This window comes from Polyodon spathula, chromosome 15 (assembly GCF_017654505.1).
Source record: "Polyodon spathula isolate WHYD16114869_AA chromosome 15, ASM1765450v1, whole genome shotgun sequence".
Lineage (NCBI taxonomy): Eukaryota > Metazoa > Chordata > Actinopteri > Acipenseriformes > Polyodontidae > Polyodon > Polyodon spathula.
Window position 1 is genome coordinate 6640929 of NC_054548.1, and position 17415 is coordinate 6658343.

A 17415-nucleotide genomic window follows, 5' to 3' on the forward strand; every position below is an offset into this window, starting at 1 on the left:
CAAGTAACATTTATTTTGAAAGCACAGACATGTTCAAACTCACCGGAAATTGTTTTTCACACACAAAAAAACTACAAATACATATCATATCATATCTTTTATTTTAATTGCAACAGCCATACTACATTAGTAGATAATTACACCATTTAAGAATGCATAGGTCTTTACCTGTGAGCGCACAATTCACATGTTGCTTTTGTAAATATTATGATTTAAACACACTAAATCTTAAGATACTTTTAAGATACTTTTCTTTGTCAAAAGCGTAACTAAAAGGTCTATCAAACAGTATTTTAAAAATACACATGTAGTAAAGAAGTAAAAGCAAAGAGGATTAGGGTTTATAAAACAAGAAACTACTTGCTTGATTTCGTCTTCAAAAAGAAAAAAAAAGGGGGGGGCGAAAAACATTTCTGGAAATAGACAGGATGTGTTCATTTGGTAAACCGGAGCTGTGTGGGTAACTGGAATTTCCCAGCCAATTTCCTTCCAAAATTTACATACAGTGAATTACAATCTTACAAGTATGACTCATCTGAGTTAAGTACAAGAGCAGTGCAAACATGTCTACAATTAATAGCTCTTCAGAGGCTGAAAATGTTTTTACTTTCATTTTGAGGGCAAAAAAGATCTCCCCATTACCTTTTGCAGACCACATTCTGTGATGCACCCTTCTAGTGAGGCTTGGTGTCTGAGCCTGACATTACCTATAGGACTGGGCATGGAAGGAAGCAAGAGACTAACTTCTTACATTTAAATGATTTAAGGAATGAATGATTAATTTGTTATAATTGTTACTAATGGCTGTTTAGAAGTGGCAGTTTTGCAGCTGTAAGTGGTGACACTATTTGGCTTCTAGTCATTGCTACTTTGATGCCCACCCACCAGTAAAACAGATTTGATTCTAATCTTGAAATTTGTATTGCTCAATTGACACGAATGCTATGCACAGTAATTGTACTGTATAGGTTTCAATACAAATCTTTTTAAAAGATGCATAGCAAAAAAACACAACCCCCCCCCCCCCCCCCAAGGAGGAGAGATGTCTGCCCTGTTAGCATCACTAAATAAGTACCAAGAAGGTAGTCTCTGATTTGAGGAAATATCTACTCCAAATAGGCTTTGTATCATGTAAAAGACGCCTGAAATGTTTTAAAATCAAAAATTGCCATTTTTCGCAAACCCCATCAAGTGAGGCATACATATCTGATGGCATACACACTCCAGGTAAGAATAATTTAAATTATTTTATTTGTTTTACCTAAATTTATTAAGTCTGTGGCAAGAAAAGTGGCCTTGGGTATAGAATAATATACAGTGTAAAACCTCATATGCAATGAATTTTACACAGTGCACAGATGCAAAATGACTTCCATGTAACGCTACTCAATCTTATTAGGCCATTATTCAGGTGAATATAGAAACACAGTATTTCTCACATAAGTTGCTTTCCTTAGTAGTTATAAAAGTGCCAAACAGGAAAATCACTGCAATACTAGCAAAGAGCATTTAAAAATTATATTGAGCATCAAAAGAAACGTATCACTTATATTTGAGCATCAGAAGAAACATATCACTTATAGTTGGACAAAATTCACTAGATGTGATAAAAAAAATGACAAAATTTTTTTTAGAGCAGGTGCAGTGACTTTTTATGGTGCTGATTAACAAGTACATCATGAAGATGCTGCAAAATGATCTGTTGATCTTGGGCAGGTGTTGATACTCTTGGTCTCCCAGTTCGTGACAGTGTATCTGGTTATACCGTCTCGTCAGGTTTGAAATTGCTGGCTGTGAGCACCCAAGACGTCCAGCCTCCAACATGCCGACTGCATGAAGGCACTGCTCTCTTCACAGACATGGCATATTGTTTTTTTTCTTTTTCTGTGATTCTTTATTGCTTTTATTCAAGCTTGCAATTCAACAGCTGAAATCACTCCATATCCAGTGTCCAATCAACTGTCTCACTAATTAGGTGATTAAGTGTATATGCTTCAGTCATAGTCACTCAAGCGTGTCATGGTCAATAATGAGTGATTAAAAAGAAACCAAAAACATTTTGTCATAGTCCATCATTTATATACCTTTTTTTTTTTCAAAAATAAATGTGTTAATAGTGATAGGTTTATTTTGATGCTCGGTATATAATTGCAAGCTGATACAATTACACCCATATTTTTACTAGTGGTTAATATGACTCATGACCCTATTCATTATGTATATGATACATAATGAGTAGAAACAGCTCAATAGCACGCTAGGTGCATGTAATACTGCACTTTGTGCATCACTCCTACACGTGGCATGTTGTGTATTTTTTGTTGAGGTGGTGGTGTATCATTCTCTAACTTTATTCCATTTGGGCAGTAGTAGGATTTCAGATGAGCAAGTAAGGTTATGAAGAGCAATGGAGTTATTTTGTTTAACACGTACAAGACTGTGGATTCAGACTGTAAAAATTGTACAACAGTGCTACTGTAGTGGATTGCTTTATCAAATATGAATGTCTCTACATTGACATTTAAAAAAAAAAAATCCATAATGGATCATAAATATAAAATGTTTTGATCTAAATTCATTTTGAATTTGTTTATAAAAAATAATGATTTTCATCCTTTTGTATCTGTTAGTCTTGCATAAGTTTGTACATAATTTAGTTTTGTATTTTTAGATCTCTCTCCCAGTATAAGAAAGACTCCAATTACAAAAATAAATAAGACCTTTTAGTTTGTATCATATATCAAAATAACTTTAAAGGCCACATAACAAAGAACGTATTAATTTCCATTTATGACAAACATTTTTCTTTAAAACACACTGTATTAACAATGCTGTTGCACAATGTGTCTACAACATAGTTTTAAAGCTGCAGTGTCCCACAGTGAAATTCTATTTTAAACAAAAATATTATTGGTCTGATTTTAAAATGTTATTTAATAATGCAGCCTTCTTTATCAAAAAGGAAAGCTTGTTTTCAAGAATGCTCCTGCTACAAAATTGAGATAGGAGTTTTGTGCTCAATGTGCTATACTGACATTTTAAAGGAAGCACTGCTATTTCAACAAGCTCTTTCATGAACGTATGTACATTTACCTACAGTGGGAGACTACATCTTGGCAAAGCAGTGTGTTTACGTGTTGTCAAATGTGCCTAAATAGCAGCACATATGAAAAGCCAAACGTAACAATAGTTTGTCACTTAATGTATGTAAATGAATTATCAGGAACTGAAGTCCTAATGAAGCTGAGATCTTTACATTCTCAGATGAGGACAGTTTAAAAATAGAAATAGTCTTTGTAACTATTAAGTTGACTGTTTTCATGAAGTAGGCTACTATCCCAAATAATCTGCACTCTCAGATAAGAAATCAATTACATTTCACAAAACAAAAATACTGTGTCAACAATAATAAATGCAGCATTCCTTTTGGATAGGAAAATACAATAATTAATGTATCTATCCATAATTTCTGAAAAGTAAAGCTGTATACAATCTAGCAATATGTGTAAATGTTTTGTATAAAATATACATGTCTAGGCTAAAATAAACCTGTTTTCAACTGGCATGGCTTAGTTCAGTAAATACTTCTAGCACCTGCACAAGTAGGAATATGCAGACCTAAAATTATTATTATTATTATTATTATTTTATCTTAAAAACAAAGCTGTTTTTAATAATAATTTAATAGTAATTTAAAGCTTTTTATATATGAACACACACAGTTTTTCTTTTGTTTCTGTTTTGGTTCTAACCATCCAGATTCACCCTAAAACGTCCATGCGTAGCTGTGTGTGTGTGTGTGTGTGTGTTTCTCCATCTAAGCCACTCGCTTGGGAATTCATAAACCTCCACATGTTAAATTGGTACAAGCTGAATGCCACCATTGTATGAGAAATACAGTACTGGGGATGTACCTTCACTGATGGGCTGTGGCATGGTGCATAAAAACAGATAGCAGACCAGGCTAGATTTTAATGGATAAAAACACATTTTCCAAAAAACATTATAAAAACAATGTTGATTTTTTTTTTTCTTTTACAAATATTTTTGTATTATAAACTGATGATGACATTGGAAAATAGATTTTGTGTAAATGTTTGTTTACAGATTTAATAAGTTATATTTGTATTAAATATGGTAATATATGGCTTAGATTGTTTCCCCCTGGACTCTAGTCTATTCCCCTGGTAACAAAATCAGTAATTGTGGAAAGAAAGATGATTGAACACAGTGTGGAAGGGATTGCAGATCTGTAGATTTCTAAAGCTATTTTTGCACACTCATTAAAAGCCAAACAAATCTTTACAAATTGTCATTTCACTCAACACTTCTCGTAATTTAAACTGAGACTCACACAAACTACATAATTGAAAACGTGTATGGTACTTCAATTCAATGTACTCTTACTATGTTCCATAAACTTAACACAAAAGAACTAATTAACAACAACAAAACAACCTCAAGGGAGCAGTTAATTACTAAATAGAAAATCTGAGCTCCAAGTAAACCTTATTGTAAAGTCATGCTGCAACCGGAATATGTCCAAAACCTGTTTAATCATAATAAAATAAATCATAAAAAAACGGAATTCTAGTTTGCTGAACATGGTTCAGATTATTGGATGTGTCAAAAAGCACAATGCCATGTAGAAGCATTTACTGTATTCCCAAAGCCTACGTGTGTTGACACACAGTGCCACATAAGTAGAAAGAAGGTTATCTTAGTCAAAAGGTGCTCGGACCTTACTTCAGGCAGCATTTTATATTTCTTTGAGGTTTCATGCATGTCAGGTTGCCCAAAAACCAACCAAAGCAATACAGACATTCTAAAATGTAGTTTTGAATTTCAAGAATATACTCAGCAGTCAAAATAGTGCGCGATACTGTAGCTACAGCACCTCTCTGCACAGTGGGTGTATTGTACAAGTGCTACATGATATGACAGTCCAGTCCCAACATTTCTGACTAATGTACTATATACACTCCCCCCCCCCCTTATTGTTGTATAACTGAAACCTCGGACCACTTAACTGAAAATAAACGATAAAATGTTGACCAAAATATATTTAAGAGTTAAATGTGTGTCTAAAACTACTGTACATATATATTTATATAAATACACATATATAAAAAAATCTGTTGTTAATTTAAAAGATACAATTTGTATCAACAAGGAAAGGTGTTTTCTGGCTATCAAGGGTTGTGCGGATAGCTGCTACAGGACACTGAACAGTGAGCTCGGTGAATAATATTACTTTCACAAGGGACATTTTCCACCTTTTCAGGTGTGTGTGGGACATTTCCAAATTTAAAAAAAAACACACAACAACTTGCAGTGGATTTAGATAATCACAAAAGTGCTCCACAGTGGAGTAGAATATGCTTTTAATGGATGTCTGCCCCAGTGTAACCCAGACATACTTGGTGCTGCATATCCTGGATGAACCTCGTCATCTCCAGAAACGGAGCTGGCAAAGACCCACCTCGGATGGAGAGTCAACAAACTAAACCAGCATGCCAAGAGATTAGCTGTTTTTATAAAATATATTTTACAGTGTTAACTGAAGAACTAATTAAACATGAACAAGAATTGAAAAGAAGCTAAATGTGGTAGTCAAGCAATCATTAGTTTAGTTCCTACCCCTCCTTTGAAGTGGGAATGTCCCTTTAAAAGATGGATAAAGTGTAATATCCCAAACAATGAAGCGCTAGAGTGATTAAAATCCTGTATAGTGCTTTGTAGACACTGACCTGCAGACAATAATTTTGGTTATCGCTGATCTAGCAAAAATAATGTGCAAGTCAGCCTTGCTACAGAAAAGAATCAGCTGCAATAGCAGCTAGCAAAAACCCATTAACAACATGCCAGAAACATCCCTTACTAAAACTAAGGTACACAAACATTTAGGCTGTTCCTTTACTAAATTTGTGGAAAGATTCAGACCTCCTACTAACAAAACAGCTCTGCAACTAACTTTATAACAAACTTGCATTAACTTACAGGAAACATTAAATAAAAAATAAGTTATTAATTTCAGTAAATAAAATAGCATTAATTGTACACTACAGTGCATTATCAAGAGCTACTTTGCATATCCTCGTGAAGCATCCTTTTATGATTGCAATGGTGTCTGCTCAAGTTAAAAGATACAATCTCATAACGTGCACAACACTGTTATACCACAAAACATAAATACAGAATAAGCACACAATCACGTAAAGGAAACACTACCTGTTGGGAAAACTTAGGAATGTGTTCTCACTTTAGCTGGGATACTGAGCACATGATAGGAATACAATAACAGAAATAGGTCTTATTAAAACCTTCAAAATAAATAAGTAGTACAGTATATTATTGCAGTTACCAAAAGCTGGCAATCAGCCTGATAAAACTCTGCTGACTAGAATGACTTTAGGGCTCATGGAATAAGGAGCTGTATCAATGCAGCATCTCTTTAAAAGTAGCCCTGAAACACCCAGACTAAAACACAATGAATAATACCGCTCTCTTATTTAATCTTCTTGCCTTTACCCTGAAACAAGCAGATTGAGTTTCCTTAGACCCGACTGCCAACAGTTTTCAAAACACTTCTTATACAATATAACAAACAAGAATGAAAAGTGCCATAAAAAGAACAATACCTCAACAACAAACCAAGTTACATTTTTGCAAATTTCTTTGTGTTAAAAAAAAAGAAAAAATAAATGCATTTCATTTGTTTTACAGACACCAGAAAAGTACAATAAAACCCTCTAAGTTTTTATAAAGTGAAGCCTGTATAATATGGCTAATTAAGGAAGGAGTCCATTGCTGGGTGAAATTATTATTTTTTCTGTACATTTCAGAATACAATTGTGCTTCAAATATTGCATGGCCATGTTAGTGTAGGTAGTAAGCAATTTATTGAGCTGTTTGATTTAAATTTAGATTTAAAAAATCCAAACTACTGCATTTTATATTCAACAGAAACGTGTGGTATTTCTGATACTTATTTTGGGATGGACCCCTTTCTATTGATGCAGGTTTCAAAGTATGTTGCTGCTTGTAACATAACCACATTACAGAGTTAAAAATAATAATACAAAATGCTACTGTAGCAGACCTCACTCAACACTGGTGCTGAAGATATAAAACGAGGATCACGTTCCCCATTCAGTAACCTTGTTGGGACTTTTCCGCAAGAATGGCAGCAGCCAGCTGCTGAGCATCCGTCATGTGAGGACTCCTGTTCATTACCATCTGCACCACGTCGGGTGGGAAGATATTGCAAAGGTTCAGAAAGACCTTCTCCCGGATATCCTGATACCTTGAAGGATTTGGGGGGTCCTGCTGGGGCATGCTGCGTCCCCAGGGCATCCTCCAGGACTGATCCCGGTTCTCAGGCAAGCTTTGGAATGCGAACTGCTCGTAACAAGGCTGCGTGGGTTTACTGGGTAAAGAGTAGCCTTGGTGGTAGCCATAAGCATCCATCCCGTAATTCAGGCTGTCCCAACTCCCAGAGTGCTCCTGGCCAGGATAGGGCTTCCTTTGCCGCCGAGGGGAGTTGTGGTAAAGTCGCGAGTCAGAATGGCTGTCAATACGAGTTGAAACCAAGGCCCTGGTCTGGGAGTGCTGGTGATTCTGCGGTCCAGGGTAGTCGGTTGGGCAACTAGATCGGGCCCCCACCACCGGGTGCTGCAGGTGAGGAGGGAGGTAGGGAATGGATGGCTTGTGATGAGATTTGGGCTCCTCATGCCCAAAACTTTGAACCCGGGCTAAGGCATCATGATAGTTGTGGCCAAAATGCTGTGAATGAAGGTGATTGTGGTGAGGAAGAGGAGGAGGGGGGTGATGGTGACACCTGAGGTTCTCCTCTAGCAGCGGGTCTGGTGAGTTTATGTAAGAGCGTTCGTTGTATCCAATGTAAGAGTCACTGCTGCTACAGCTCATGCTGCCTTCACTGCTGCAGTCCGAGGCAACGGAGCTGATCCGGTAATCTGTATCGACAGAAAAACGCCTATCTGGGCTCCTGGTCCCCGAGAGGGTTAGGTTGGAGTATGCATTAATCATGGAGTAATAGTTCATGTCAACTGGAGAGTTGCATTTGGGGTACAGCTCGTTGTATGCCATGGGTGTCCCGTGGTTTTTGGTCACAATCATAGGTGCTCTTTGAGAGGGGTGAAGGGCGCTGCTTGTTGGGGCAGAGGGCTGAGGTTTCTGAGAATGAGGAAGAGGGGAACTGCTTTTGATAACCGGCGAGGGAACAGAGCGTGTCTCAGCTTTGATTTTGGAGATCAGCTTCTCTTCCAGCTCGTGGTATGCTGGAGTCCTGATACTGGGGTCTGACTGTCTCTTTGGTGCTGTGCGCTTGATGTCAGAGCAGCTGTCAGAATTGGAGCTTGATGGCATGCTGTGACTCTTGACCAGCCCACCTTCATTCATTCCTTTGACCGCTGTGTTTTTAGCTATGGCACGAAGCTCATCCGCTACAGAGCGCTGGGGCTGAGTACCTCTCTCTGGGTGATAAAATTTACACTTATGCCCATAAGTGCACTTTTTACCTGTTACATACAAAATAAAAGGTAATTAAAACATCTATTCAATTTAAGAAACATATCAAAGAGAATTCCTTTAGCCTTGTGTATCCAATCCTCCAATAGGTTTATTCATTATCTCATGCTGCTAAAATCCAGGCTCCTTGAATTGTGGGAGTATAAGGTACAGTATAGTACTGTACAAGTTTGGGCAAAATAATGCTTTACATGCATCATTGCTCCTTTTTTTGTGTGTATGTGTTTGTGTGCAACTATCACAAAACAAGATAACAGCTGAGACCAACTGCAGTGATTCATTTGGTTTAGGTTGTGCTGAGAACAGTGGATCTCGTGTATGCCAGGGTGACAGGCAACTGTACCCCCTCCATCCACTAAATAAACAAGCAAATCAAATTAAAAAAAGAAATAAAGAAGGCATCTGTTTTCTCATGTGAACTGGAAGGCAGACACAGACTTACCATATGGGCAGGGTTGTTTTTTGTGTTCTGGTATGATGGGTCTTTTTCTCAGGAAGTTATCCAAGCTTGGGCCGTGGCGACCCAGTGGATCATCAGGTGGCATGAATCTGAAGAGCAAAAAAAGGAACCTGCATTATTGTTTTAACCAGACAACAGCATGGCCACTATCCTATTCAAGGGTAATCACATTGATGCTTATGTTAAATTCCCTTACTTTAAAAATGAGCAAGTTTAAAAGGAAGGAAGATCAAGGTGGTGTGAAATTTCATGGCAGACAGGTTATATAAAAAAAATGTAAGGCAAGTTCTTAAATATTTATCAGACAGTTCTGTAACAATCTCCATCAGTGCCTTTTAAAAAGTTCCCCTATAAAGCATCACAAGATGCAATTGTGTTTTATCTTTTCAAACATTACATTTTCATGGCACCTCCAACATGAATGCACAGGGGAAAAAAAACAATGAAAAAACTCATACATGCAAATTGTTGATCTTTCTGTCTCATATCTCATAAACGTTTAGGATAACAATATGCTTGAATCTCTGCAGCCTGCTTCCAGCCGCACCACAGTACTGACGCTGCTCTGCTCCAGATTATAAATGACCTCCTGCTTAATGCTGATGCTGCTGCTCCCGCTGTGCTTGTCCTCCTTGACCTAACAGTTGCTTTTGACACCATAGATCATAGCATTCTTTTTGACTGCCTTCAAAAGTATGCTGGGCTCTCTGGAACCTGTCTCTCCTGGTTGTCCTCTTACCTATCTGGATGCATGCAGTCTGTTTTCTATGCTGGATGCAGTGGTTCGCAAACCCAGTCACTTGAGTCCCTCAAGGATCTGTTCTTGGGTCTCTTCTCCAACATCTACATGCTTCCCTTGGGTCACCTGATCCGCCAACACAGCCTCATGTTTCACTTCTATGCTGATGACACCCAGCTCTACTTAAAACTCGACCCTGGAAGCCCCTCTGCCATGGTCCGACACCCGGCTTGCATTCAAGACATTGAGGCCTGGATGTCTACTAATTTTCTTCAGCTCAACACTAGCAAATCTGAACTCAACTTAAGAATCTCAATATAGCTAACCTGAACCTCGGAAACTCTCTGCTGCTGCCTTCCCCCACAGTACGAAGCCTTGGTGTACTTCTTGACAGCAACCTCTCCTTTGATGCCTACAACTCCTCCGTTGTCAATTCTTCCTTCTACCACCTTCAAAACATCTCCAAACATCTCCGTCCCTACCTTTCCCTCCTGGATGCAGGGATACTTTGCCATGCATTTGTCTTTCCTCAGGACTCGACTACTGCAACTCTCTATGGTGATCTTCCGGCACGCGCCATCAAACGACTGCAGTTAGACTGCACAGCCAGGATCCTTACTGGATGTACAAAACTAGAACACCCCCCACCCCTACAATGCCCTTCATCACACTAGTCCCGAGTACCTCTTCAATCTGCTGACCCACCATGTCCCTGCCCGCAAGCTGAGGTCCTCCGACTCTGGCCTGCTTGTTATCCCTAAGCAAAAGTGCACCACACGGAGAACGCTGGTTTAACTTCATGGCTGACTCTCTCCCAGCTTTCCTGCGTGACGCTCCCACCGTCGCTCGCTTTAAATCAGCTCTAAAGACCCACCTGTTCTCTCTTGTTTTCCATGCTCTTTAAGCCTCATATCTGTTATTAGCTGTTGTGTCTTTGCTACTTCTAACTTTTTTTTTTTTTAACTATCTTATACTCATGATTCTGTACGGCATATGCATCCACTGTTGTACAATTTTCACATCCTAGCCTTGTATTTAATGTATTATCCATTGTTTTTCACTGTACTTTATATGTATTGTTTTTTTTTTTTTTTTTTTTTTTTTTTTTTTTTTTTTTTTACTGTGCTTAATGTATTATGCATTGTTTTTTACTGTATCTTGTGAAGGACTTTGTGATGGCGGTCCACTATGAAAGGCACTATATAAAATAAAGATTGGCTGATTGGCTAATCTTTTGTTGTTTTTCAGTAAAGCAACTGTCCCAAAAGTGGCCTTCTCCATAGGGTGGCTTTCTGATGGCTTTGGTCTTTTTTCTCAACTGTGAACGCCTCGGTCCCCATGTCAGCTCATGCAGAGGCATGTTGTGAGCAACACCCCCAGTGTCGCTGTCACTCAACCATCTCCTTGGGAACAGGACACAAACACACTCAGCAAACGCCGCAGACATTACAGGCCAGGATGATCAGAATATGTTTTAATCCCCCATTCTGGGCAGTTTCAATCTTTCACAGGATCCTGGACATGTATCTTAGTAACTGCTAATAAGAGGCTACTAGTACACTTGTCTGATTATATGACATGAAAACAGAACCAACAACATAATACAGTTTAGTTCATATATGCTATGATATGTATTAGTTTTATACTGTATTATCCCCAATGTTTACCTGAAATGTGTCCTGCATACTTCAATAACAACACATTATAAACTTTAAGATAAAAATAAATCTTAATTACAAAATTTAACAAATCTCTTCTACCATTTCCTGAACAGTGTTTCATTTATTTTCACAAATAAACAGTTACCGTTTAGATTTGGATGAATTGAATAAAAAATAAATAAATAAATAAAAACACACAAAATGTGCTTTGGAAGAAAAACAAACAACATAGTACTCTTGCAAGTTTGTAGCAAACAGAAAAACTGCTGATTGTTTACAGGCAAATGCACATTATCTTCATTTAATTCTTTAATAAAATACTGATTATTTCTTTCATTAAAACTGTTGTCCTTTTGATATATATTAGGTATATGAGAAGGTTATACAGACAATCTTAAGCAATATATAAGCATGTTATAAAAATAAAAAAAAAGTTTTTTTTAAGCATTTGAACATAACAGGCAATGCCAAGGCGATACCGATACCAATTCTAATATCATGACACCACCAGAAAAGTAACATGTTAAGCAGAACAGTAATAAAAAAACAGGAGTTCCTGTTATTAGTAACACTTTCTCAAATTATTGTCAGCACGCATTCAAGAATACATAAGTAAATAATGTACCAATATTTATCAACTAGGCTCCAGTATGGAAAAAAAAAAAAAAAATCAGTGTTTCATTAAAACTGGAAACAGTTTAAGCAAAACATTTCGATCTCATCGATTTTTCTTTGACATGGTCTCAAGTTGTTTCACTAGTGGCAGTGACACTCTGTGTCTGCTACTGCAGATGATTCCTGATGTGCTAAACACACGTTCGGAATCACAACTCAAAGCTGCAATGCACAGGTATTTTCTGGCAAACTCAGAAAGCAAGGGTAAACTTCCTGAATTTTTCTTCCACCAAGCTAGAGGATCTTCTTCAGCATCCATGTCTTCCATTCGGCCATAGAGTAAGCTCGCTTTTCAGGCCTCCTCCTGTTGAGAGTGTAGTAGGTGTGCCTGCTAATGCAGTTACCTCACCTTTTTTCTGCAACTTGATGGTGAAAAGCAGCCCTTGCAAGTCAAGGTTTTTTTTCTCTTATTCTCTAGATCATCTGTATTCTGTCTCCATAGGTTGATTTGAGTCACTCGTGTGATTTTCAACCTGCTGCAAAAGCTCTTCCTTGACTTGATCTCTTCTTGATTTGACACAAAAGTATCCGTAAAAAGTGGGTCAAGATACGTTGCATTGAGAATGTTTTGCAAGTCCTCCCTTTCCTCATACCTGTTATAAATCATTCGTTGTTTTTTCCTTAATTTCAATGTCTGTATCAAGAGCTGTTCGATGTGAGAAAACCTTTCATGTTAAAGGATGAATAGAAGAAACAGTGGAATGTTTCTCACCACTTGCATCACTGAAGTCACTTAGTGGGCCATGGTTTCCACAATAGTAACGAATGCATCCTTGGGCATAAGATGTCACTTCTTTTTGTCACCTACAAGAACACTACAGACAGCTTGCTGCGGTTCCAAGAAATGCTGCACCATATCATAAATTGAATTCCAGTGTGTAGGCTCGTCATGTATGTGTTTTTTCAGTGGTAGACCTAGGACTATTTGTTTTTTCACCAACTGCCTAGTGATCTTGGAAGACCTTGTGAATGCCGACTGTTTTGCGCACTCTGGATAAAAGTTGCTGACACTTGATCAATGTGAATTGCTTTGTTGCTTGCCAGATCTAAATTATGTCAAAAGCATGGAATCTAAGAGTTAGAGCCAAAAGTTTTATGATTGCGTGTGGTGCGGTCAGTAACTATTGCAGACATTTTAGTGGTATCCAAGTTCCAGTCATCTAAAATGTTAAGAGCTTCCTTCAGATCATCTGCAGTATGATCTGTGGTCATCTCAGCACAACATATGCACCAGGTTTGCATTACCCAGCTCTCTCAAATGAACTGGACACTTGACATATAGGCATCTATGACTCTGCTTGTCCAGAGGTCAGTAGTGCATGAGTAAAAAGGTATTCCCAATAACTGTGCACTTACTGCTTCCTTCCTTTGTTTCATTATAAAGTCTTGGAAGCTCATACTTGCAGTTGAGTTTGGCCAGTAGGTTTCTGAATCCATTCTTTTCAGGCACGTGATCCATGCAGACCAACTCAGCCACTGCTCTTTGTAAGATGTGTGCTTCCTTTGACCTGGAATCATACTTCTGCTGTCTGTCAAATGAAGCTGGGAGGGTTCCCTGCTTTTATGTGGAAGATGCAGTTTTAGGTGTTCTAGCTGCTGACTTCTGTTTTAAAAAGTACAGATGATAAACTAAGCTCAGATTTCTGTGATGGTAACAGTTTTATACTTGTAGGAAGATAATAATCTATAAGTTCCTGCATTAGTACAAAGCTTGCATGCACAAAATAGTTTCAGAACTAAACATGCACTGCAAATCCTAAAGAGGTAACTTAAAAAAAAAGAGGAAACTTGTTGCCTTAAAAAATAACCACTAATCACTTCAAATACAAATTATTTCAACTTCAACTCAGTCACAATAGCTTCATTTAAATATGATAAGGGTTTTTTTTTTTGTTAGAGAAATATTTCCTTAAAAATGCCACAAAACTTTAAACCAACAGGTAGTTTTTTATATAGGTTAGAACGGTAAACAAACAAAACATTTGTAACATGCCAGGGGTTAGTGGTTGTACATAGGAACTGTTGTGGTGGTGGTGTTGTTGTACTGGGGGGACTATTACCTTGCGCTGTGTTGGCTCTGTGTGTGTGTCTGTATGTGTGGTAATTGTGTGTTGTGTGTGTTTGAGCAGGTCGTGCTTTCCCACCTGGGGAGGAATAAAAATGGGGACAGTGAGTCTGTGTGTGGTTGCTGTGTGAGAAGGGCTGCAGTGTGCCGCTATGGCAGCCCGAGTCTGTGTGTGGTTGCTGTGTGAGAAGGGCTGCAGTGTGCCGTTGTGTAAGCCCGAGTCTGTGTGTGATTGCTGTGTGAGAAGGACTGCAGTGTGCCGCTGTGTAAGCCCGAGTCTGTGTGTGGTTGCTGTGTGAGAAGGCCTGCAGTGTACCACTGTGTAAGCCTGATAGAGTGCTGAAGCCAAGCCTTGCTGTTTGCTCTGTTGTTGTTTAAGCCTGTTGAATAAAGTCTGGGCAAAAATGCCGTTTGCTTCCCGAAATGCCATGTTATTCCCTGAACCCGCAAACGCTACAATATATGTGAGTTGTGTCATCTAACAAGCATTATATTTATTAACAAAAAAAAAAAAACACTAACATCACTGGTAATAATCCTTTAGTTAGTATAGTTATTTAAATAAAGACCAATATTGAATAATGTTGCATAACTACAGTTTTTACTTCTGTAAACAGGTCTGAATGTTGATCAGTCTGAACAAATTTGACCTATTGCCTCCTTGTTCTAGAATTTCTTTCAAACATCTTCGGCATTTTGGCTTTCCGTTGTCGATGGCGCGGCCATCTTCACTGGCCAAAAACCCGAAATAATCCCAAATCAAACTTGTTGCATTTTACTTTTTTATTTATTTAATTTTAGTATTGGCTATTTCACTCCTTAGACTGGGCCATTTATTAATGCTTCTCTTTGTCAAACCATGAAATGAATCACGGCAGTATTGTCTCCACGGTAGTAAAGTGGCTCCCCAGAGTGAAGACACTGGAAATGCAACATTTTGATATCACGGTATACCTTTGGTACTGACACTAACACCCATAATAATTTGTAAACTCAGGAAATCACAACGTGCATCTGTATTCACTTTTCATCCTGCAAATACAGTGACCATGCACATATGACGCTTCAGGTTAATTCAAGATCATCCTGTCAGACGAAATTTGATGTTATTACATTATTTCCTTTTTCTACCCATTTAAAAATATATATATACATTGAAAAGATGGAAACTCACTTGTCATTGACAAAGGAATACATGAGCAATCGTTCATCAATAAATTTCTTCCATTCAGGCTTCTCATTGGCCAGATCCCTGTAGTTGTCATTGGATACAATGATGCCGTCCGACTCATAGGCGAGCTTGACTATGAACCGGTCATCGTAACAGACCACCCTGCGCCCCTGCACACGTCGTGAAGGGGTGAACACCAGTATCTTCTCCCTTTCCAGTTTCCGCAAGATTTCTTGGTCTATTTAAAAAAAAAAACAAGAAAGAAAAGTACATTTTATACATCTAAACATGATTGCTTAGGACCCAACCCTGATCACAGGGTAAGGCAGTAACGCAATCCATAGGTCGTTAGCGCCCCATAATCAGGTGCCAACGAGGGCAATCAAACTTGGCCCTGTGGAGGGATTTTGGTACCATGTTTTGCCCAGATGTTTACACCTACGCTATCGCAAGGTGTCAGGTAAAATTGGGGAGTGGCCTCATTATCATTTTCACCTGAGTGATTTTAAAGAGTATATGCCGACATTCCGAAAAAATCTGACATTCAAATATAACTGCACTGACACAAAAAATGACAAAATAACCTGGTGTTTTATCCTACATTTTCACAGGCAAATCTGCATTACAACTTTTTATATATTCCCTCCCCGTATCTGCAGGCTAGTAGCCTTGTACTCTACGTACATACATACATACATACATACAAGAGACTGTGTGACAACCCGGCTTGATAAACTTAGTGCTGTTTTGCAAATGATAGCTTTCATTCAATCAAACAAAAACTGTTTTTTTAAAATGATATAAAGCTCATACTCCATACCTGTGTGAAACAATTCTAAACTGACTCATTTTATCCAATTCATGCCTGATTTAAGGGTTAGGGTTTACTATGTTCCATATTGTAGATGAAGTTTCTGCACTGTACCCAATATAAGCCATCCATGCTTATTTTATTATTATCAAAAAAATGACAGAACACACATCTGCAGTAATAAGTATTCCACATTAAAAGGGGAAGTTAGTTTCTCTTGATTTGCTAATCCTTTCTGTCTCCCACTCTCGCCAGTTGCCAGCCTCTGCTCTGTTCAGGACACTCTTGAGATGCTCTTGAGTTTATACATCACATTGCCTTCCGTTTTTCAGCATTTGTCAAAATTGGGCCTTTCTTCTTTTTCATGTGGTGTCCACATCATATTCTTACAGATAGTTGTACATGGTGAACATATGTTAAGGCCGTCTACTATGGACATGAACAGTTAATGAAAGAGTACCTGTTATAAGGGCATCTGGTCTCGACTGTTCTTTTCTCCAGGCAGGGACAAACACTGTAATGTCTTTATGGCCACGGTCCAAAAACCAGTCCACTGCCAGTTTAATTCCGTGACAGGAAAACACTTCCTTGTTGCCATGGCTGAAACATCAATAATAGAACATCTTAGAAAACCTGCACTAGAATTTGAATGGATTTCAAGGACAGCTTATTTGTAAAGCTTATTGACATGGAGAATGCAATAGTGTGATTAAAGCACAGCGGAATCCAGAAATCAGAATCACCAAAAGGGACTAAATTAAACGGTGATAACAGAGAGCTGGATCTCTCAGATTAAAATGGGCTAACATAGTGCGTTAACACTTAAAACTCCAACCTGACTTGAGTTGATTGGATTCAAAGATTCTTCTTATTTGTGCCACCCGTTTACAATAGAGCAGCACGCCAAGTGGGCTCTGAACCAGTATGCGTGTACAGAGCCCCTGAACTAAAGGGCATGACCTCAGATGCCATATCTCCTGATCTCATTATACGTGGGATGAAAAGTTTAGCCGTGCAGTACAGTTTCCTGAGTTTACAAATTATTGAAATTCTTTTTCATTTTACAGTTAACATGGGCCTTTATTTGGCCACTAACAAACATACCCAGCGCATTATTATATCTTGCAGCTAGTTAAAATTCACTGTTTGTCCCCTTTAGAAAACGGTTTTAAATACTGTTACAAATAATAACTGAACTACAAAAATGTATTTTTTGCAAATAAAATGAAGCTTATATTTTGCTTAATATTGCAAACACACGGTTCCTGCACGTCTAAGCATCA

The 17415-nt window shown here is 38.2% G+C and overlaps 1 protein-coding gene across 8 annotated transcripts in view; it reads right to left on the reverse strand.

Annotated features, from left to right (window-relative positions):
* Positions 1-5367: 5367 nt before the first annotated feature.
* The window catches only part of LOC121327549 (probable ribonuclease ZC3H12C), a 44968-nt gene continuing 32920 nt past the window's right edge, over positions 5368-17415 (reverse strand). For all 8 annotated transcript variants that reach the window (XM_041271623.1, XM_041271628.1, XM_041271626.1 and 5 more), the window contains 4 exons: positions 16593-16732; positions 15325-15559; positions 8993-9099; positions 5368-8540 (listed from right to left, as the gene is read on the reverse strand). In XM_041271623.1, coding sequence (XP_041127557.1) covers positions 7153-8540; positions 8993-9099; positions 15325-15559; positions 16593-16732 — 1870 coding nt within the window. In that variant the 3' untranslated portion in view covers positions 5368-7152. The remainder of the gene's footprint in view (positions 8541-8992; positions 9100-15324; positions 15560-16592; positions 16733-17415) is intronic.